The sequence below is a fragment of the Salmo salar genome, chromosome 13, assembly GCF_965601325.2.
Source record: "Salmo salar chromosome 13, fSalSal1, whole genome shotgun sequence".
NCBI lineage: Eukaryota > Metazoa > Chordata > Actinopteri > Salmoniformes > Salmonidae > Salmo > Salmo salar.
Genome location: NC_138303.1, coordinates 16,445,587 through 16,469,477, shown reverse-complemented (window position 1 = coordinate 16,469,477; position 23,891 = coordinate 16,445,587). Strand labels below are relative to the sequence as shown.

The 23,891-nt window shown below is 40.8% G+C and overlaps 1 protein-coding gene across 1 annotated transcript; it reads left to right on the top strand.

The window, feature by feature from the left end:
- Nucleotides 1–199: 199 nt before the first annotated feature.
- On the top strand, nucleotides 200–20,904 carry bcap31 (B cell receptor associated protein 31). Its single transcript, XM_014134577.3, has 8 exons — nucleotides 200–376; nucleotides 3,807–3,915; nucleotides 4,801–4,901; nucleotides 5,081–5,225; nucleotides 8,521–8,656; nucleotides 14,038–14,170; nucleotides 14,295–14,395; nucleotides 19,774–20,904. Exons 2-8 carry the CDS (start codon nucleotides 3,824–3,826, stop codon nucleotides 19,813–19,815), a joined length of 750 nt encoding a protein of 249 aa, XP_013990052.1. The 5' UTR covers nucleotides 200–376; nucleotides 3,807–3,823; the 3' UTR covers nucleotides 19,816–20,904.
- Nucleotides 20,905–23,891: the final 2,987 nt, after the last annotated feature.

Here is a 23,891-nt window from a genome sequence, read left to right as displayed (position 1 = left end):
GTGGAAACCTTCTAAAATACATTAGATTACCCAACCTCATTTTATGGACTTTTGATCTGTGCCCTCTTTCACCAAGCAGATGTGAAGTCTTGTGCTTTAACTGACCATAGAAAAAGATGATCTATATCAGTATCTGGAATGTATCTCTGACTCAACTATACTGCAGTATGGGGAAATTTAACCTTTACCCCCGTCTCATGATGAGATGAGCTGGCACCGGAAGTAGGAAGTAACTAGCTAGGAAGTCTTCAAGAATGCATTTTTGCTAATTAGCGCTCAAGCGAGCTACGCGTCGTTTGTGTTTTGATATAGCTCGGCGGTCGAGATCCCTATAGGAAGACCAGTCTCCGTGCACCCAATAATTTAAGTGTTGTAGGTGAGTACTGCTAACCGTTGCATAAAGTGAGTTTTATTAGGCATGTGCTGAAAATTAGCAGTTTACTTTGTCACAACAATTGCGCGAAATCCAGCTAGCATGCTAGTTAACTAGCATATTTAGCTATCTACGTCATTATTTCGTGTTTGCAATGTTTTGTCTTTGTCCAAACTTCCAGCTAGCCATCCAACTACTAGTAATTTATACGTAATATCCAGCCAGATATTAAAAACAGTTGGTTTGTTAGCGACCTTTTTTTTGCAAAGAAGCACGTGTGCGTCACATTTAGAAGCACATATTTAGGCCCATATCTGAGTAAAATGGTTGCACGGTAGAGCCCTGTAACTATCTTTATGTTAGGTAGCAGCTATTAACAATTTGTATAATTAACTAGCCATCAATGATGAAAGGGGGGTAGCTAGTCAGTTGTACAACTCAATGCCTTAAACTGAAATGTGTCTATCGCATTTAACCAAACCCCTCTGAATTAGAGGTGCGAGGGCTGCCTTAATCAACACCCACATCTTCGGCGCCCAGGGAACTGCCTTGCTCGAGGGCAGAACGACACAGAGAACACGTTTGTAAGCCAGCTTGACAGGGTTCCTAAAGTTACAATATTTAACTTTCTGGGCGACGATTCTCTACACGGTTGCTTGTTTTGTCACAAACTGAAATTAGACGAACGACACATTTTTTGCAACCAGGAAATAGCGGCTCGATTTCTGCATATTGCAAGTAATACCAGTGTAGTAGTCAATGATGTTTATAACTAACCGAAGATAGATTCGCCTTCTGTGGGCTAACGATCATATTGGCGCGTTCTCGCGTGGATTTGCATATTTTCGTTAGGGAACGTCTACTCTGTGCATGAACTAAATTCACCCTTCCACTCCTTAAACACTTTTTTGGGGACTTTGGCAAAGAGTAAAGTCTACAGAACTTATCCCACTCTGTTCATAACATATTGGCCCAGCGTCGTCCGGGTTAGGGTTTGACCGGGGTAAGCCGTCATTGTAAATAAGAATGTGTTCTTAACTTCTCTGGTATCCCACCGAGACAACAGCCAGTGAAATTTCAGGGCGCCAAATTCAAAACAACAAATCTCATAGTAAAAATTCCTCAAACATACAAGTATTATACACCATTTTAAAGATAAACTTCTTGTTAATCCAGCCACAGTGTCTGATTTCAAAAAGGCTTTACAGCAAAAGCATACCATACGATTATGTTAGGTCCGCGCCTAGTCACAAAAAAACCATACAGCCATTTTCCAGCCAGAGAGTCACAAAAAGCTGAAATTGAGATAAAATGAATCACTAACCTTTGATCTTCATCAGATGGCATTCATAGGACTTCATGTTACACAATACATGTATGTTTTGTTCGATAAAGTTCATATTTACATCCAAAAATCTATTTAAATTAGCGAGTTATGTTCAGTAATGTTTTGCCTACAAAACAATCTGTGATATTGCAGAGAGCCGCATTAATTTACAGAAATACTCATCATAAACTTTGATGAAAGATACAAGGGTTATGCATAGAATTAAAGATAAACTTCTCCTTAATGAAACCGCTGTGTCAGATTTCAAAAAAGCTTTACGGTGAAAGCACACCATGCGATAATCTGAGTACAGCGCTCAGCCACCAAAACAAGCCAAACAGATACCCGCCATGTTGTGGAGTCAACAAAAGTCAGAAATAGTGTTATAAATATTCACTTACCTTTGATCTTCATCAGAATGCACTCCCAGGAATCCCAGGAGTTCAGTAAAGTTAATCTTTATGTCCCAAATACCTCCTTTTTGTTCACGTTTAGGTCACTATTCCAAATGCGCGGGCACTAAGTCCAGACGAAAAGTCCAAAAAGTTCCATTACAGTTTTTAGAAACATGTCAAACGATGTAGAGAATCAATCTTTAGGATGTTTTTATCATAAATCTTCAATAATATTCCAACCGGACAATTCCTTTGTCTTTAGAAATGAAAGGGAAGGAGCTCGTGTTCACGGCTGCGCGCGTGACTAAACTAAAGGCTGTCACCTGGGCCATCTGCTTAGTGCTCTTATTCGCTCCTCTTTCACAATAGAAGCCTGAAACAACTTCTAAAGACTTGACATCTAGTGGAAGCCTTAGGAAGTGCAATCTGACCAAATTTACAATGTATATTGGATAAGCAATCACTTGAAAAATTACAAACCTCAGATTTCCCACTTCCTGGTTGGATTTTTCTGATGTTTTCGCCTGCCATATGAATTCTGTTATACTCACAGACATCATTCAAACAGTTTTAGGAACTTCAGTGTTTTCTATCCAAATCTACTAATAATATGCATATCGTAGCTTCTGGGCCTGAGTAGCAGGCAGTTTACTCTGGGAACGCTTTTCATCCGAAAGTGAAAATACTGCCCCCCAGCCCAAAGAGGTTAACTGATTAATTAAATAAAGTTAAATCAAAATTAAGTTGTCCATGAACAGCAAGACATAGATGGGGTAGCCTCTTTTTAGAATCTGAGAGGAGACTTACTTTCTCCTCTTTAACATGTAGGCTCAGCATTCCCGAACAGCCCTATTACATGTCAGAATGTTGAAATAAATGTAATTTTAACTGTTGTCTGCTGATTTTGTCTGTCAGAGGTAATCTGAGACAAACTATCCACAGGGAACTGTTATTAACCCGACTTTCAGCACGCTGGTCTGTATTTTGGTTTGTATTTACAATACTGATGTAATTCGCACGTGACAAACACCTTGCACAATATGTAAACCATGGCTGGCCTAGATTAACCAAACCACAGATCGAAAGTTGTCCCACGCGATCAGCTGGGAAATCACTTCCAGCTGATTTGTGTGGGAATGTGCTTTGGTCGACAAAGTAAAGTTACATTCGGCTGTTTACATATTGTGCAGAGTATCAGCATATTAAAAATACAAGTGACAGAATCTACCCTCGGGTGAACAAAAAATATCCACTGGAAAGTCATCTTCACTTCCTACCGCCAAAAGGACCAACAGCATGTTGAACTAGAAAAGTGAAAATATCATTTTATTCAACATTGTCTTGTTGAGACTCTTGCGTCTTTAGGGCGGCTTCTTTCAGACTGAATATAAGTCTGTTTTGGCAAGGCATAGGGCAGGGATGGACAGTAGGCCGATCTCTCTTGCTGTCTCTGTTCCATTCTCCTTGAAATTCTGTGAACATTTTGTGCCAGCATTAATTCAAGGATAGAATGACCTGATTTAGACTGTCGTGTTCAACTGTCCAAAAGTATGTTTATGGTAATGGGAGATGTTAAAATTTTGTTGAAAGTTTTCAGCCAGCACACTAATAACCTTGAATTATGTTGGATAACGGTAGTGTTGTTGATTTCAACAAGGACTTTACTTTCTTATGTTTTATTTGCTTAACGAACGCATTTTTTCTCTCACAGAATCTTATCTGATCAACATGAGTCTACAGTGGACGGCCGTGGCCACATTCCTTTATGCGGAGGTCTTCTTTGTGTTGCTTCTGTGTGTGCCCTTCATCTCCCCCAAGAGGTGAGCCACCCAGTTGAACTGCAGTCAACTGGTCAAAACAAACTGTCTCAATGCACACAGTCTAATTACACTAGTGCGGTATCTAATTTGCCATTAAAAAAAAAACTCCATGTATTTCCTCGATTGCTTAAAAAGATTTGATCGCATAACCACTTAATTAGTTGCGATCTTGGCAGGTCTTGTGAAGTGGGAATTGCAAACATTAAACACATATTACCCAATAGCCTTTAGTCAAAATGTGACTTACCTCCCTTGATACTTTGTTGGGTTACACAACAATCATTTTGAATGGAGTGATTATTTCTTGTCGTTCAATAACCTGTTAAATAATATTTTTAAGAAATACGGATGTTGCCCAGGCTCGGTATAAGATGGGTTGTTTCAAGTCTTGTGTTCACTTTCAAATGTTAAAGGCCCAGTGCTGTCAAAAATGTGACTTGCCTGTGTATATTTCCACACTGAGGTTGGAATAATACTGTGAAATTGGGAAAACTATGTTAATGCCCTTTTAGTGTAAGAGCTGTTTGAAGAAGAAAAAACGCCTGAAATACTTAATTGTTTTGGTGTGATGTAGTTTCGGCCTGCCTGGTGACATGACCAGCTGGTAAATTAGTTAGCATATCAATAACAAGTTCCAAACCCCTACCACTAATGACTAGTTTTATGTTTTCCCCTTCCCACTAAGACCATTCCCAGACACAGTCATAGCAAAATTCTTGCTTGAGAAATGTCTCTAAGATTTTTTTGTCAATTAAAAAAAAAAAAAAATTTTTTTTTTACTTTAATAAGATCACAGGAAGATACTTAATTGTTACCCACAAATGGTTTGATATTAGGATTTTAAAAAAACTGCCTAATTTGACCTTAATGAATGTATTTTTGCAGATGGAGTAAGATCTTCAAATCTCGTCTGGTTCAAACTATCGCATATTATGGAAACACCTCCTTCATTGTAGCCATTGCCATTCTAGTTTTCTTACTAATTGGTAAGTGTGTGTCATCTACGGTCTACACCCAAAACACATCACATCAACCTTAGTTCACAGGTTTTGATCATTTATTGTTAATTGTGCTCACGATCGCAAATTATGTAGTGGCTGAGAAAAACCCACACCGCTTTAGTCTTCCATAGTTTCCCCATGCTCTTGTCTCTGTTTCTATGTAGATGCGTTCAGGGAGGTGCGGAAGTACAGTGTGACTGAGAAGGTGGACCTGACCAACAACCCAGTAGCTGTAGATCACATTCACATGAAGCTGTTCAGGGCCCAGAGGAATGAGTACATTGCTGGCTTCGCCCTGCTCCTGTGTGTGTGAGTATCCAGGCCTGACCACCTCCTCCCCCGCCGGGAGCACACCAACTGGCTCCAGTTTGTTCTTGTTCTAGAATGGTTTCTGACGTAGGGAGGTTGATGTTTAGCTACTCTGACTTTTCACTAGCGCTCCTGGTTTCTTAGTACACAATCACTTTAGGCATCTGTACCTTTCAGGAACCAACCATTTGTCACCATACTTCTGATTGAATTATGAAATAATTACCTTTACAGTTTAAAATAACTGCCATTCATGTTCTTTATAGAATAGCTGGAATCACTTGATAGGACAAAAGACATGAAGATGAAAGCATACGTTCTGTCATCAGCCCAAATGATATGTTTGCCCTTATGCTAGTGATGAGTAGGTGTGTATACTTGACTAATCTACTGAGATTTTACAGTAGCTATTGAAGGAATGTCTGGTTGGAGGTGGAGCTAGCTAGCCTGACGGTTTCCATTCACAAGTCTCATCCGAAGTGTAAAGTCTGGTTAACATGATTGGATGAGCATTGTCTGGCATAGTGTATATACAGCACTCTTTTAATGCCTGGTTGTGTCCAGTCTGCATATCTTCTCCATACACGGACCCTGTCATATTCCTCTGAATGGTATGCTATTAATAGACCTTTGAGTGGCTACTACAGCTATTTGTGCTACTACTTTGCTCTACCACTGCTTCCAGGTTTGGGTGTTTGGACTTGTAATCTTTTGGGCAGCTGTGTCTGAGAAACCAAATGACATGTGATCAAGCAACTGGTGCTGAGATTTAAATTTAGCCTCTGAATGCCATGCTTGACTGTAGACCTATAGCTCAGGATTCACATTACTAGCTGCCTAGTGTTAACTCGCACAGGGTCTGGCCACTTAAATGGCATCAAAGTAACTCATTTATGGTGTTGCATAACAGTGCATAGGGACATCAAATATAGACTTTATTTAAACATGTCTGAAACGTCTTCTCCTTTCGTATAGACAACACGTTAGATTGTTTACAGCATGTTATTTGCATCATGTTAGATTATTTGCAGCATTGTTGGACATAAGACTGTTAACACTAGGAAATTGACGTCAAGTGATTTTAATTTAGGAAATTTGCTCACGTATTCCCATGCATAATCCACGCTAGACTTGGGCGGTATCCAGATTTTAATTACTATCCTTCTCTCATCCTGGGATTTACGGTATTACCGGCATAGCGCACAATGGGGCGTTAAAAATGCAAGAAAATCCAATTGGGCCTCTTACCAGAATGCTAACAAAATTTGGACAAACTAATAGCAAAATCACATAATCACACTGTTAGCTAAATGCTAACGAACAAAAACGAACATGACTATTTGCAAAGATGAGCAAATCCAGCTCATACAGTTTTACAAGTGAATGAGAAATTGTGAGGCATGCTTTTCTGAAGGAAGAGCAGCATGGGGGGGGGGGGGGTGAAAATGGCAACTATACACAGAAAGATCTGTGAATGAGTTGACTTCTGGCCAGGGTTTCCGTTAGACGATAAAGCTGACTTTTAGCTGGGGGAATATTTACACGTTATGAGGCGTGTTTTACCTTGCTTCAAAGTAGCCTAGCCAAAATCAGACCATATCTGTGGAGGCAATTATTTTATATAAACTTTCTTTCATTGTCCAGTAGCCAGAGGCACAATCCTAGTCATATTAGCAACCCATACTAGTTGTTGCATATTAGATCTCCCCTCTTTCTAAATTCCTAACGGGATATTTTCTTCTGTCACATGAAACCGCTCGAATGTGCGGTGCGCTTTTGAAAACTGTTTTTCCGCTAATTGCTTTATGGAATGAACAATCGCGTGTAGCCTACTGTGTTGTGCACACTGCTGCGCTTATAATGTTGAGAAATAATAATAGTTGATCAACATTTTGAAGTGAAATGTTCTGATCTGTTGCATCATGCTCATTTTGCTTTTCAACAAAAATCTGTATTTTTCCTAGTCCTACTGATTGTATGAATCTGGGATCTATCTTCCCACAACTGTCCCAGAGTCTGTTTGGAAGAGGCTATTTCTTTCTCCACAAGCTGACCAATAGATTAGGTCATCTTCTCTACTATGGGGTATTGTAGATCGACATAGGCTAGTGATTTTGCAGTTTGTTACTCGTCTTGTTTGCTGAGGAAAAGTAAATGTGGACAGTTATTATAACGCCTTCGAAGTGCGCATCAGAATTAGGTAGAATGAGCGCGCATCGTTCCATCCTGTACTTACATGTTCTGTTAATGACTTACCATAATATAAATGTGATTTCTGTTCTGAGCACGGTGGGTTACACATTCTCAACACTGGCTGGCAAACGCTGGCTGGCTGGCAAACGCTGTCAGGCTGCGGGTTAGGGTTAAGTTTAGGAGTTAGGTTAAAGGGTTAATGAAATGGACTATGTAGTTGCAAAGTAGCTAAAAAGTGGTAATTAGTTAGTTGTCCGTGATGAGATTCAAATTTGCAACCTTTGCTTGTTACACGACCACCCATCCACCCCGACCAACCACCCTACTTTTGTTTTTGCCTTAAGTAACCATCATTCTTATGTAACCATACCAACCGTAACCTATCATACTCATTTCACTGTCCAGGATTACTATGTTACGTCTAGTCGTTGAGATCAGGCTGGTTATAGGAGTAACATGGTGTGCACAATGCTGTATTACGTAAGGTCTTAAATATGTCACAATTTGATTGATTTGAAATTCATGAGTAGTTCAGATTGACAGGGTTTATATTTTGGATTTGTTTCAAGTATGAAATTGAGGTAAATATGTTTACCACCTTGCCCTTGGTTAATTGACTAGACAGACATTTTTCTGGTCAACTGTTCCTAGAAGTGTGATGCGCTTTCACAAAGTAATGTGCTGTAATTTTATCTTGGGTACTGTATGACCTTTTCAATAAGACTGGGGCCCATCACTCACATAAATGTCTTATCATCTGATACCATTAAATGCTGCCATTTACCTCATCATGATTCCTTGGATACTACTGAAACTCCATGAAATGTGCAAATCTTGGGCCTAAGCCATGGTTGTCTTGTAAAGGTGATTGCAATTTCTAATGCATTTTTGAATATGTTCACATTTTAAACGTGACTTGTTTGCTAACTCCCCAGATTTCTATACTGCATGTAATGTGTTGTGTATTTGTATGCTGATGTCACAATCTATTTCCATGTAAATGGACCAAGTATACTGTATTGTACATCTAAACTGTTTTGAAACACACTTAAAAGTTTGAAATTAGTCAGTGACCCTTTAACCCCTTTCCATGCATGTCCAGGTTGCTGAGGCGACTGGCAACCCTGCTCTCTCAGCAGGCCACTTTGATGGCTTCCAACGAGGCCTTCAAGAAGCAAGCCGAGGGTGCCAGTGATGCTGCCAGGAAGTACATGGAGGAGAATGAGGAGCTGCAGGCGGTGAGCTGGGGTTGGGTGCTGTATAGGACGCTGTTGTGCTTCTGATGTCAATCGTGACCTTTACAGGAGTTTTGGCTTTCTCCGTAAGGACATCCTTAGATATGAGGTAAATGCCTGCACGTGATTTATGTGGAACAGGATGTCATCCTACGCTTACTAAAGTCTTGTGGCAGTGGTTTACTGTTTTAGTGTCCAACATTCCTCAGAGCTAGGTGTTGCAAGCAGAACAATATGTGCTAGCACAGGAAAACAAAATGTATGAAATGTATGCATTCACTACTGTAAGTCGCTCTGGATAAGAGCGTCTGCTAAATGACTAAAATGTAAAATGTAAATGTAGTTTCATTTAACCAGCGTTCTGCTGCTGTTCCTTTGACAGCCACAGGGGGGCAACACTGTACTTCAAGCAGTTAACAATTTAAACGGCCTCATCGTCACCTGATATACAATCAGTGTTTATTTGAATCAGTCTAAGAGATTAGCAAAAAACTAACTAGCTTGACAGGTTTGTATTTTACGTCATAATTATTTAGTTTTTTACCAACCATTATCCCAATTGCTATGATGGCTCCAAAAGTCCCTTGTTATTGCCATATTAAGTGTTTGAGATGAGAAACAGTATGCTAGTGGAATTAGGTTACTTGAATGTCACAATATAGGCCTAGTGTGTACTCCTCTGCTGATGTCTTTGTGCTTGGATGTTCTGCTAGATCAGAACTGCCAGGTTTCTCTTCGTAGCTCACTTTATTCAGAGTATTATAGGGATTTGGCCCAGACCGTATAATATTAACAAACTACTAGTGTTTGGAAAAGGCTTATTTTATTCCAATGCATTTATAAACACTTGGAATATTTTCCTACCAAAGAGTATTGAATTAGAGTGAGCAAACATATATTCTCGTCCTTCTATGGGCTGAGTGTTTGAGTTTAGATGTAAGCAACAAACTGGTTTCATTTGGTAAATAATCACTGTGGCTGAAGCTTGTAATGCACCTCAACTACAGAGGGGACAATGTAATCATTCAAAATATGGATCTCGGGTCTGCAGAAGGTCACCATGCATGTGGATGCTCCACAAGCCAAGGGCCTGAATATGCCATCATTATTTATGACCAGCAAATAGGTGTAATGCTCTGAAGAGTGGAATCATAAGCCAGATAAAATACAGCACTGCAGCAATGTGGGGATGGAAATACTTATGTTTAGATAGATGGAGAGGTTTTATTTACACAAATTTGGCCTGCCAGCAAATTGGCTCCAAGTGAAATTAATTTTGGAAGTCTCTTCCCAAATATTCCTACGCATAATACAGACATGATTGTATACAAATGTAAGCAAGGTTTGAAATGATTGTTTTAGTCAAATATTATCAATCAAATGTATTTATAAAGCCCTTTTTACATCAGCTGTCAAGGTGCTATACGGAAACCCAGCCTCAAACGGCAAGCAATGCAGATGTAGACGTAAGGTGGAAAATCTCCCTAGGAAGAAACCTAGAGAGGAACCAGGCTCTGAGGGGGGGCCAGTCCTCTTCTGGCTGTGCCAGGTGGAGATTATAACAGAACATGGCCAAGATGTTCAAACGTTCATAGATGACCAGCAGGGTCAGATAATAATCGGTGGTTAGAGGGTGCAACAGGTCAGCACCTCGGGAGTAAATGTCAGTTGGCTTTCCATAACCCTTCATTCCGGGTTAGAGACAGGTTTCTTGTGGTTTATTTGCAGTCTACAAATTACTAATAATAATTTTCTGTCCCCCTGACCATCCGCTCAATAATAATTGGCCCGCGGCTGAATGTAGCTGATGATCCCTGTTTACAGTAAAGAAAACTAAATTGCAGTGTAGCTTACATAAGATAAAGTTGAACATCATTTTCAAGTGATTTATTCATCTATTTTATCCCTCACTGAGGCCAGAGGCTTTAAATGTATTGTGACTAGCTCGTCCTCAGAAGGCCCAGCCATTGCTAACCCTGAAATGCACTGCATGTCCTTTAAACCTCTGGGCTCCCTCTACCAAATCACTGAGTAATGGCTGTCCATATTGCTATTGATTCCCTGCACTACCTATCTGAGCCAGACTGACTAACCCAGCTATTGATCTATTTAAGCAATAAGGCCCGAGGGGGTGTGGTATATGGACAATATACCACGGCTAAGGGCTGTTCTTATGCGCAACGCAGAGTGCCTGGATACAGCCCTTAGCCGTGGTATATTGATGACGTACCAGAAATACCTGAGGTGCCTTGTTGCGTAAATAAACTGGCTACCAATGTAATTACAAATTTATTTTTTTGCCATACCTGTGGTATATGCTCTGATATACCACAGCTTTCAGCCAATCAGCATTCAGGGCTCGTACCACCCAGTTTCTAAACTAGAATATCTTCTGTAGTGTAGCTTACTAAAGTGGACTCCAACTGGGTGATATGGAGATGTTAGATCTACCCTTTGATCTAACCAAGCTTGTGTATGAGGCTCCTTGCTATGAATGTACAATCTGAGCTACAACTAGGCTAGCTACATGTTTTGTTTTCACTTGCGTCATCAAACAAAAACACTGTAACAGCTTGATTTATTTTACAGCACGCAGCATTTCTCAGCCTAGATTAGTACATTCTGTCTGGTCTTAGAATCTGTCTGTAAGGAACATCACACATCCTCTGCCCTAGTTACAAGGTCTGCTCCCCCTTAGGGGGAAATCCTAGCCCAGATCTGTGTGATATTATTTAGACATAAAGCTTTTCTCCTGTTAGACCTAGAGTTGGGACACTTCGAATGGCAGTCCTTAATCAGGTCCTAGTGACATCAGTGACAGGTCCTAATGTCCCTGTAGGACATGGATTCTGTGTTCCTGGTGGTGTGTGTGTGTGTAGAGCGTTTTATCAGTGTTTTGGTTTGAGGTCTCAGATGGCCTTGAATTATATTTTTAATGATTTGTACCAATGCGTCATGCAAATTACTTTGAACGTTTTTGTTTGAATGATGGTGTTTTTCGCTGGATATTTTTGATGCACACTACTTTACCCACACAGTTTACATGAAAATGCAGATGGATCAGAGGAAACTACTGAAAGCAAGATATCAAATAAGATCATTGTTCTCATTGCTGTTCCAACCAGCTACACGTAGAGGGGGCAGCTTATCATAATAACAGTTTGTGATAAAAGCACAACATGTTTCATTAAAATATTTCGATATCGGGCCATTGCGGGTTTGACACCTGTTAGCCGCAGCGGCAATCCTTCTAAATGGCAATTTTTTGTGTTTGTATTTTTGTGTATTTAAAAAAAAAAAAATGGTATAAAAGATTCTACAAACACCCACAATTATTTAAGTATTTTTTTTTAAAATACTACCCCCTCGGATATAAGCACCGGCGCTCTAGCCTACATTATGAGATTATTATGGACAAATGAGCTCGATTTGTATTTGTCAAATTGCAGCCAAGCATGTCACCAGAATAAGACCCTTGATATTTATTGGTGCGTCAAGCTCAACTTGCACATTCACCACTCTGAAGTTAATCATAATTTATTTAATCTGTAGCCTTAAATTGCATGCTTTCTCAAGTCTTAGTGGGAGGACCACACATGTCATCGTGTGACTTCAAGTTGACTTTGCCCATTAACAGCATTTCCACTGCCATTTCTCCCGTAATAATTTTACCGACACAAAGATCCCACCTTGTCAAGCGTATTTTGTTTCCATCATGCCTGACATGACTATTTTTATCTGACTTGTACTTTACTTGCATTAAAGGGCTGGGTGGGAACCTGGTTTGTATCGTTATCTATCTCCAGTTTTAGCTAGTGAAGAGCCAATGTCTTCAGCAAATAACATCACAATCCGTTCCCTGGTTTTTGGCCAGCATATCAGGAAATTGACCTAATCAAATGTATGTTGTTGCTTAAGACTGTGATACACCTCAGATATGATTCTGTGGAAGAAGGTTTTGAGTCATTGCTGCAATCCAAGAGGATCTGGGCCAAGACCAGCAGCTGGGTGGTGGGCTTGGTATGAACACCTGTTCTGAGGCTGTTGGCTGGATGGAACCAGTCACACTAGCTTTATGTAGGCTAATGGTCATTAGGGCTGTGACGGTAAGTTATCGCAATATTTTTTTCCGTGGCAAAAATGAAAAACAAAGCAGACCAAACACTTTTGTTTTGTCACATGACTTGGATTTTAACATTTTAATTGAAAGCTATTTCATCAAACTGTCCCCTCAGATGGTCCAGCACCATCCTCAGACAATCCCTTTCATTTTTGGTCTAATTTTAGTTTCTGGTTAAGGTTCAAATCCAGGTCATGTGACACGATTAACCGAAACACAGGGCCCTAGTCGTCATACCTGTACGTGCTGGGAAGCATGGGTCTGAGCTAGTAGAGGTTTAGGTAAGGGCCATAGACTATGTAGAATGCTGACTTACCTAAAACCCACAGTGAAAAGCAGATGGCAAATGTCATACTTTCCTAGAACATTTCTTTTTTTACACTGAACAAAAATATCAACACAACATGTAAAGTATTGGTCCCATGAGCTGAAATAAAAGATCCCAGAAATGTTCCATACGCACAAAACCTTATTTCTCTCGTTCTTTATTCATTTGTTTACATCTCTATTCATGTGCATTTCTCCTTTGCCAATATAATCCATCCACCTGACAGGTGTGGCATATCAAAAATCTGATTAAACAGCATGTTTTGTGCTGGGGAACATAAGACCCCTCTAAAATGTGCAGTTTTGTCACACAACACAATGACAGATGTTTTGAGGGAGGGTGCAATTTGCATGCTGACTGCATGAATGTCAATCAGAACTTTTGCCAGCGAATTGAATGTTAATTTCTCTACTATAAGCCACCTCCAATGTCGTTTTACAGAATTTGGCAGTACATCCAACCGGCCTCACAACTGCAGACCATGTGTATGGTGTCGTGTGGTTGAGCGGTTTGCTGATGTCAACCATTGTGAACAGAGTGTCCCATGGTGGGGTTATTGTATGGGCAGGCATAAGCTACGGACAAGGAAAACAATTGCATTTTATCAATGGCAATTTCAATGCACAGAGATGCCGTGACGAGATCCTGAGGCCCATTGTTGTGCCCTTCATCTACCTTCATCACCTCATGTTTCAGCATATGCACAACCGGCCCCATGTCGCAAGGATCTGTACACAATTCCTGGCAGCTGAAGATGTCCCTGTTCTTTTATGGCCTAATGAATACATTTCAATTAACTAATTTCCTTATGAACTGTAACTCAGCAAAATATGTTTCAATTGTTGCATGTTGCGTTTTTATAGTTTTGTACAGTATAGTCAGCTATCCACAACCCGTAATCAGGGGTTAAAGAAAATTCTTAATTTTTCTTGTCAGAAACTAAAGGATGCCGGCATCGCTGTCCCAGAAGTGGGCAAGAAGCCATCTGGAGTTGGCGTGCAGGAGGAGAACAAGACGTTGAAGGCAGAGGTGCGCTCTCTGAAGGACGAGCTGGAAGCCACAAAGAAAGGTGACTAACCTCTAGAGGTTCTCTTTACCAAATGGTGATAGCTGGATGAAAATGGGGAGAGAACCCCAAAATGTAATTTGATCATCAGTGAAATGTCCTGACTGTATTGTTTGTGTGCCCCCAGTCCTCCTGAAGTCTGACGGTGACGTGAAGGCAATGAAGAAGCAGGCTGAGAACCTGACTGTGGAGTATGACCGCCTACTCAACGAACATTCCAAGCTGCAGGTCCGTACTGGAAACGTGTACACACACAACCACCCCAGGGTTTCCGTTAGCCGGTAATAGCCAGCTTTTGCAATAATAAGAATTATTATTTTTTTTTTTTTTGAAAAGCCGATAAATAAAATTGGTGCCGGCCAATTGTCCGGGAGAAGAAAAAAATCAAACAATGCTTTTCACCCTATTTATTGATGGAAATACATTGACTGGTCATGCTTATTGGTATATAGGTCAATTTGCATAATTTTGTGGAATTAAATTCCCACGTGTACAGGTATATTCGTTATGTGTCTTTATTACACGATTTAAGATAGATACAGAGCCTTTGCGTGGAAAATCTGTCAGGCAGCACGAGAGCTGCTGCAGCCTTTTGTGGTGCCTTCAAGACTGTCCCAGAGTCTGTTTGGAAGAGGCTATTTCTTTCTCCACAAGCTGACCAATAGAATAGGTCATCTTCTCTACTATGGGGTATTGTAGATCGACATAGGCTAGTGATTTTGCAGTTTGTTACTCGTCTTGTTTGCTGAGGAAAAGTAAATGTGGACAGTTATTATAACGCCTTCAAAGTGCGCATCAGAATTGGGTAGAATGAGCGCGCATCGTTCCATCCTGTACTTACATGTTCTGTTAATGACTTACCATAATATAAATGTGATTTCTGTTATTCTGAGCATGGTGGGTGGATGTCCTAACTAAAACGTCCGGTAAACTTAAAATGTCCAGCGCCACATTTTCTATCACATTTTCTGACACACAGACACTGATCTGTGCAAAACTGCTACAATCAGGTAACGATCTCAGAGTAACAATGGATGTCATCATGTATACGTGCTGGGAAGCATTGATCTGAGCTAGTTTAGGACACACCCTATCACAGTATCAGTGATTGTACATGTTGTAATGATTAATGGTGTCTCTTAGTGCACTCTACTGCACACACATACAGTATGTCTGTAATACGAGCTGCTGATTAGAGGAGTAATGATATCACAACCGTACAGGAAGGCAATTCATGACCACTGAAGACCTGTCAATGGTCACGGAGACAGATGTTTGTGTTGTGAACTCTTCGACCTAGAGTGCTGCACCAAGACACTTCACTAACCCTACATCATGTTGTGGCCATTTCAAGTCCCGTGGGTATATTGACCTGGGCGGTGACTAATAGCTTACTAATGCTGAACATATCCCAGTCCCACATCTAAACAGTGTGTGGGCTTTTCTCATGGCTGATGCTTGAGCAATAGTCTTATGATAAAATGAACACTTCCCACTTTTACTGGCAGGGGAGTCAGTCTGATATCTGGCAAAAAAAATGAAAAGGAAGACACTTACTCTTCTGCAACGAACATGTCTCATGAAGACGTTTGACAAGTTGAAGAAGCCTAAAATTCTACCAGGCGTTGAAGACTTAAAAGACATGTAACATTTCTACCACTCGGACATATGCCACAGCTTCTTGAATGACCTCCCACATGCGCTGCATTGTCGTGTCTTGTTTTAGTTTTTTCATTTATTTGCTGTCACTTGAGGCTCCAGACATGATGTCAGCAGGCAGGTGGTCTGGTACACGTGTGGCGTACATGGCTACTTAATGTTTGGATCCGTGGGTTTTGGATCCCCTCTGAGCTCGTTGCACCTGATCACATGGGGCTACTCTGGTATCAGGGACTTTATTTCCCTGGCACAAGGCTCCTGGCACAAGGCCTTTACCCTGCTGCTTTAGCCTGCCCACTTCTTTCAAATGTAAACAGGAGAAAACCCGGTTATGTTTAGACCGTTTTCATTCGCATTCACTGGCCAGTGGCCAGATGTTCGTGTAACCTATACACAAAGGCTAAATCATGTTACTTATTTAGACCAGAGGTCACGTCGGCTATCAGCTCTCAGGGTAAGCAGTGCGGAGAGACGTGCTGTAATTTGAGATTGGCCTTTCAGTAATACAAGGAACTAAAGGTTAACCTATATAAAAACTTGAGCTTTTACTGCCTTATCTGTAACATTGTAAATCCTTGTGTGGACGTTTTTTAGGTAGGTTAACCTTCAGGTCCTTGTATTACTGAAAGGCCATTTGATTATCAGAAAATGCCTATTTTCAATTATATAATAAACTGTGCCAATGCAGTGGTTGTTTGACTTGTTTAAATTACAAAATGGACTGTACTAGGGTTGCACATTTTGGGGAATATTTAGAGGTCGAAACTTTCCGTGGGAATTAACGAGAATATATTGGAATTAACAGAAATATCTGAAAATTAATACCATTTAAATGTAGATGTTTTTTGCATTGGGTGTATTTACCATATCATATGTTAACAAACCTTTTTACCCAAAAATGTTTAGTTAGGAATTCAACTTTAATTGAGTTGATTCTTCACATGGGACGATTTCACTGAACAACAAAAGAAAGGGAATATTGAATGATCCCCAATGATCCATCGCATCTCCCAAAAACGTTTTCAACATACATCTGTAAAATGATAGTCTAGAAACTAAAGCTTTGGTTGTCTTCCTCTCAGGCTTCCATGTCTTCTCCCTGGACCTCCTCAATGTCCACCTCTTGAACATCAGACTCTGAGGCCTCCTCTTCACTGTCACTTTCCAACCTTGTTGAGGATGGCTCATTGTCAGGCTCAAAATGCCTCACATTTGCACAGATGGCCACCAATTTTTCAACCCTTGTATTGGTCAGCCTGTTGCGTGCTTTGGTGTGTGTGCTCCCAAACAAGAACCAGTTGCGCTCTTAGGCGGCTGATGTTGGTGGGATTTGAAGGATGATGGAGGAAACAGGAAAAATAGCCTCAGATCCACAAAGTCCCTTCCACCAGGTGGCTGATGAGATATGTTGGCACGACTGCCATATTGCATCTCCATCCCAAAGCCCTTGCTTGGAAGAGTACTTCGCCAGACCACCAAGAACCTTGCCCTCATCCAGGCCAAGGTGGTGAGACACGGTAGTGATGACACCATAGGCCTTGTTGATCTCTGCACCAGACAAGATGCTCTTGCCAGCATACTTGGGGTCCAACGTACGCTGCGGTGTGTATGGGCTTCAGGCAGAAGTCTTCACACTTTTTGATGTGTTTCAGAACTGCAGTTTCCTCTGCTTGGAGCAACAGTGAAGTGGGCAGGGAAGTACATCTGCAAGCAGAGTCTGAACATCAGACAGGATGGCATTGTCTCCCTCAATCCGTGCAATGGCTACTGCTACAGGTTTCAGGAGTTTCAGGCTGCTTACCACTCTCTCCCAAAATACATAATCCAGGAGGATCCTCTTGATGGGGCTGTCCATATCGGCAGACTGTGATATGGCCATTTCTTGGAGAGACTCCTTCCCCTCCAGAAGACTGTCAAACATGATGACAACACCACCCCAGCGGGCGTTGCTGGGCAGCTTCAATGTGGTGCTCTTATTCGTCTCACTTTGCTTGGTGAGGTAGATTGCTGCTATGACCCTTCACATACCTAACTTTCCTTGGCTCTCTTGTAGAGTGTATCCATGGTTTTCAGTGCCATGATGTCATTGATGAGCAGATTCAATGTATTCACGTGGAATAGAAGTAGAGGGACTTTTGTCAGAGGTTGCTTGATGTGAGCGCTGAAGGAACTTCATGCACTTGGCCAGATTATGCATCTTTGTTGCATTCTTCACATATGTAGTGTAGTCTGTAGCTCAGACAATGTAGTAGTGTGGGCTCAATCGCATCTCATTAGTGTGCAAGATCTTGAGAATCAGCTGCACGTGATGGAAGAGTGCACTGCACACCTACAATTGCCTTAAGTGTATCCCACACAAAAAAGGTTCACTGTTGTAAAGTAACTTTTTTTTAATTATGAATTTAAGCAAAATTCCTGGGCTAAACTTCCCATGGACAATTTCCTGGGAAGATTCAACCCTAGACTGTACTATGTTTTTACCTTCTATTTAATGCTTTCAGTTTATGTATAAATGAACAGCTATAGTTAGTCATTGGGTTTTTATACTGAACACAAATATAAACCCAACATGTAAAGTGTTGGTACCAGAAATGTTTAATACGCACAAAAAGCTTCTCTCAATTCTGTGCACAAATTTGTTTACTTGTTAGTCATAATTTCTCATTTGCCAAGATAATCCATCCACCATACAGGTGTGGCATATCACACATATCACATGCTGATTAAACAGCATGATCATTACACAGGTGCACCTTGTGCTGGGGACAATAAAAAGGCACTCTAAAATGTGCAGTTTTGTCACAACACAATGCCACAGATGTCAAGTTTTGAGGGAGCATGCAATTGGCATGCTGACTGCAGGAATGTCCACCACAGCTGTTGCCAGAGAATTGAATGTTAATTTCTCAACCATAAGCCACCTCTAGTATGTACAACCGCAGAGCACGTGTAACCCCGTCAACCCAGGACCTTCTTCACCTGTGGGATCGTCTAAGATCAGGCACCTGGACAGCTGATGCAACTGTGGGTTTGCACAGCTGAAGAATTTCTGCACAAATTGGCTGAAACTGTCTTAGGGAAGCTCATCTGCATGCATGTCGTCTTGACCTGACTGCAGTTTGTCGTCGTAACCGACTTCAGTGGGCAAATGTTCTCCTTTCTTGGCCACTGGCATGCTGGAGAAGTGTGCTCTTCACTAATAAACCCTGGTTTCAACTGTACCGGTCAGATGGCAGTGTGCATGGTGTTGTGTGGGCAAGCGGTTTGCTGATTTCAGCGTTGTGAACAGAGTGCCCCATGGTGGCGTTGGGGTTATGGTATGGGCAGGCATAAGCTATGGACAACGCACACAACTGCATTTTATCGGTGGCAATTTCAATGCACAGCAATACTGTGACGAGATCCTGAGGCCCGTTGTCTTGCCCTTCATCCACTGCATCACCTCATGTTTCACCATAATGCATGGCCGTTCCCATGTCGCAAGGATCTGTACACAATTCCTGGAAGCTGAATGTAATTTCTTATATGGCCTGCATACTCACCAGACGTCACCCATTGAGCATGTTTGGGATGCTCTGGATCGACATGTACGACAGTGTACCAGTTCTTGCAACTTCGCACAGCCATTGAAGAGGAGTGGGGCAACATTCCACAGGCCACAATCAACAGCCTGATAAACTCTGAAGGAGATGTCACGCTGCCTGGGGCAAATGGTCACACCAGATACTTACTGGTTTCTGATCCACGTCCATACCTTTTTTTTTTTAAACATTTTATTTTTAAAGCATCTGTGACCAACAGATGCATATCTGTATTCCCAGTTGTGAAATCCATAGATTAGGGCCTAATTTATTTCCTTTTGAACTGTAACTCAGCGAAGTCTTTGAAATTGTTGCTTTTATTTTTGTTCAGTTTATGAATCATTTTTCTGAATCCCATTTCTACAGGCAAGCAGTGATGCTCAATCGCAGGACAAGAAGTCCAACTGATCGGGAGAGAGGAGTGTTGACGTGCTCGTACCATCCACCGTCAATAACAGCCACCCACCACTGCTTTACACAGGGAGTCACTAGGTGCTGAATGTGCAGACCTGCTGGGGGAGGATTTGGTTTATCTGCCTTCAAAGCCTCGCTACTCTGTTGTGGCGCACAATGGATAGCAAAGTTTTTTGTATGGTTTGCCTCCATTTGTGAAACCACCATGTACTTTATATCTGTACTTAGCCATTTTCATTCCATTTGAAATTAAATGAACAAATTGCACATCTGAACAGATGATCCTCTGCCTCTTTGTATTTGAGAAGGCTATGTCCCCTGTTGGAAGTCTGATTTTACTACTTTAGTTGTTCAACCAATGTATCTATTCTGAGGGGACCAGGTAACAGTTGTCCATGTCACATTTGTTCAGATATCTGGAAGAAAATATGTAGTTGCAAGTCACCTTTGAACTTACTGTAAGGTGTGGTTTAACATCTTATTCCATGAATGTCACTATTCCTATTTGTCAATTCTTCATTCTTGTTTTAAATATAATCTGTGTGTTGCCTGTTACTCAGTAGGCCTATGTCTCAGACCCTACTGTCATTAAGGGCATCCTATTGCACTGTGCTTTGTATTGTATGGGTGGGAATCTGCATATGCTCCTTTGATGGAAAGCAGTTCATTTTCACTCCAGTAATTAGGCCCATTTCATACTTTTGGCTGAACAAATCTGTGATTTAGCATATCTTGTGTTCTCTGAAGCCCTTGTCCTCTTGCTTTGTTTGAAAATTAATAAGTTCCTATTACCTCGTCTGACTGCACACTTCTGTATCGGAGAAGTGTCCCAGGCACATGTGACGAACTTGTACCAGTCAAATCACTAAGCCTGCATAACCTGATATGAGACGAGCTATATTGGAATGTAGGGCTTCATGGCGTCCTTCCATTTGTAGTCAGTTTGCCTCTAATCCCATTGGTTGAGTTGGCATTTAAAACACGGTTCAGTCTTTCAAATGTGATTAGACACGATGTAGTCTTTAAATTCTGATATTTGAAAGCATGTTGGAAATGTGTTTATTAAACTTCTTTGCGATCTCACACCCTGTCTTTTCTTTCCTGTTTACCCACTTCCTCATCATAGAATGGTCTATTTGGAGTGCTTCACCCACTGAGAAATGGTCATTTACAATTGAATTGGAGGGGAAATTTTCTAAACTGCATAACAAGCTTTCCCTGCCTGTAGACCCAATTTGAACAGTGAGGGCTGTAAATAAATCCCTCACTAAGCAGAATTGTGGAACTTGTCAGTTTATTAAATAGTCAACTGGCCTTTCACCAGGTGACAGTGGAATATATAGCCTGGTAACCTGCTGAAATGAGTGCTTTGGGTCATCTGAGGAATTACATCATGAATCGTTGCACCAGGTAGAAATAGGGACTTGTAGACATGCACTGTCATGGTCACGCTGACCTTTAGGGCAGATGGTAACCTGTCGGGGTCTGTCTAGTGTTGTACGAGAAATTCTTAGTTTGTGGTGATATTAAGTACACTATTCATCCATGTTTATATGTAATATCAGAGTTTAGTTACCTTCACTTATGTGTCATTTACAAGGTTGCCAAACAGGCCTAGTACTCGAGGTAAAGGTTCTATGTATTTGACGATTCTTTTGCTTTCATCTATTTTCTTGTGGGTGAGGGGTTTGTTTTGAACTATTTACAGGTGGCGGTAGATGTCCGTAAGCCATCTGATTTTAACCGCCACTTGTGTTTTTCTCAGACACTGGTGATATTCATACCTTAGTCCAAGGGCTATTGAAATTCATTCTCAACAAAAGATGAGTCTCACAGGTTTTGCAGATATTGTCCTTGCTGTACAGTCATTGACTCTTGACGTTATTAATTCTATTATATAATCTCATTTGGTGGCCTTAAACGAGATGTCATTTAACTGACCTATTTTTGCATGCTGACTTTCTCACAAGAAAACTGCATTTACACATCGTATGATCTTCTACTGTCCTTTCAAGAAATGTTAGCTAATTATGTCACATCAATGTTTTCCCCTTATCTTGGAGGGAAGGAGTTTGCTGTTTCATTATAACTAAATGTATTTTCTTTGATTACAGCATCCATGTTTGCAGTCAACTACATGTATGAACATGGTCAATGCTGTTGGTGTGTAATGCAAAATAAATATATTTCTCAACAATGTCTGGCAAGAACTAGGTTTGGTCATTTACAATAAGTTTGTCCACAATATGCCCCACATGCTGTATCCATAAATCATTGAGTTGAGTTGTTCCTCTATTGCTCTCTTACTAAGTTATAAATGACTAAATATGGATGCACAAATGGTTAGGCTTTTGCAAATCAGGTTTCTTCATGACATAGATTTTTGTTCTAAAACAGCCTCTCACAGAGACAGATGTTTGTTCTAGAACAGCCTCTCACAGAGACATAGATTTGTGTTCTAGAACAACCTCTCACAGAGACATAGATTTGTGTTCTAGAACAGCCTCTCACAGAGACAGATGTTTGTTCTAGAACAGCCTCTCACAGAGACAGATTTGTGTTCTAGAACAGCCTCTCACAGAGACAGATTTGTGTTCTAGAACAGCCTCTCACAGAGACATAGATTTGTGTTCTAGAACAGCCTCTCACAGAGACATAGATTTGTGTTCTAGAACAGCCTCTCACAGAGACATAGATTTGTGTTCTAGAACAGCCTCTCACAGAGACAGATTTGTGTTCTAGAACAGCCTCTCACAGAGACATAGATTTGTGTTCTAGAACAGCCTCTCACAGAGACAGATTTGTGTTCTAGAACAGCCTCTCACAGAGACAGATTTGTGTTCTAGAACAGCCTCTCACAGAGACAGATTTGTGTTCTAGAACAGCCTCTCACAGAGACATAGATTTGTGTTCTAGAACAGCCTCTCACAGAGACATAGATTTGTGTTCTAGAACAGCCTCTCACAGAGACAGATTTGCATCATCCTTGATGATCCAACCATGATTTGATAAAAATGCTTTCTGAATAATTCTCTTCATGAGTGTGATTGAAGACCAGGCACCCTGTCTTTCCAGTCATATGACACTAAGCATGTTTCATTGGCTTTTTAAATGTTTTTTTTTAATGAGTAATAAGTAGTAATTTAGCCACTATCAATGGTTGTGCTCATGCAGTAGGGTTTCCTTCCCTTTCAAACACTATAGACGGGTTGGCTGACAACATCACAAATGATGCACGGCACATTGACGAGGCCGAAAGGTGTGCGTTTATGATTCTGAACTGAACGGTCAGATGGCTAGCAACAATGACAAGAACCTGCCTTTTGAGGAATCATAGGAGGCTAGTTTCAGCTCATCTTGTTATTGATACCATGTTTTGTTTTGACTGATGTCATGTCTATGCTAATATGGCAGAAACTCGCTAGCTAACCAGCAACTGTAACAATGTATTTGAGACAAGTGCTCATTGTGCAAATGTATTTGTTTTCAATAAACATAGACTAAGTATAGTTGACATGTCAACAGTCTAAACCAACCACGTCTGTTTTGCCCAATTGTTGTGCACGTGTCGGTTTTGTTGATAAACAACCAACCTGTCTATGTCCATCAAGAATGTGTTCTGGCTGGGATGGGTATGTCCATGTGACAAGTGCACCCCAATAAGCGATGGATATAGACGCTCAATGACTTGTGTTGCTGATGCAGATGTTTGATTCTATAAATGATAGTCAATAACTACTAGTACACTTTAGGGACTGAGTGAAGTGTTCTCTACAACTGTTTGACAACCAATTAAAATAACCAGAGTAATTTAACTTTGACCAAAAGTAAAACATCAACTGTTTTCCTGCCAATCAGTAATCTGACCCTGAGCTGAGATTGGTGCCAAATCACTCACTGATAAACTCTCTGCTTCGGTTTTTCTGGGTAAATCATCTGACATTGGTTGGTCCTTTTTTGCATTCAAATGTTCTGTCAGTTATGGTAGACCTGACTTGCAATGAATTACTTTCTTACTAGCTGATGGCTACTATGACGAAAAATGTACTTACTATGCCTGTGATATGTGG

Coding starts and splice junctions, on each gene's coding strand:
- bcap31 (XM_014134577.3), top strand. CDS start 3,824: ATGAGTCTACAGTGGACGGCCGTGGCCACATTCCTTTATGCGGAGGTC. Junction 5,226..8,520: donor TTCGCCCTGCTCCTGTGTGT/GTGAGTATCCAG, acceptor ATGCATGTCCAG/GTTGCTGAGGCGACTGGCAA. Junction 8,657..14,037: donor AGAATGAGGAGCTGCAGGCG/GTGAGCTGGGGT, acceptor TTTTCTTGTCAG/AAACTAAAGGATGCCGGCAT.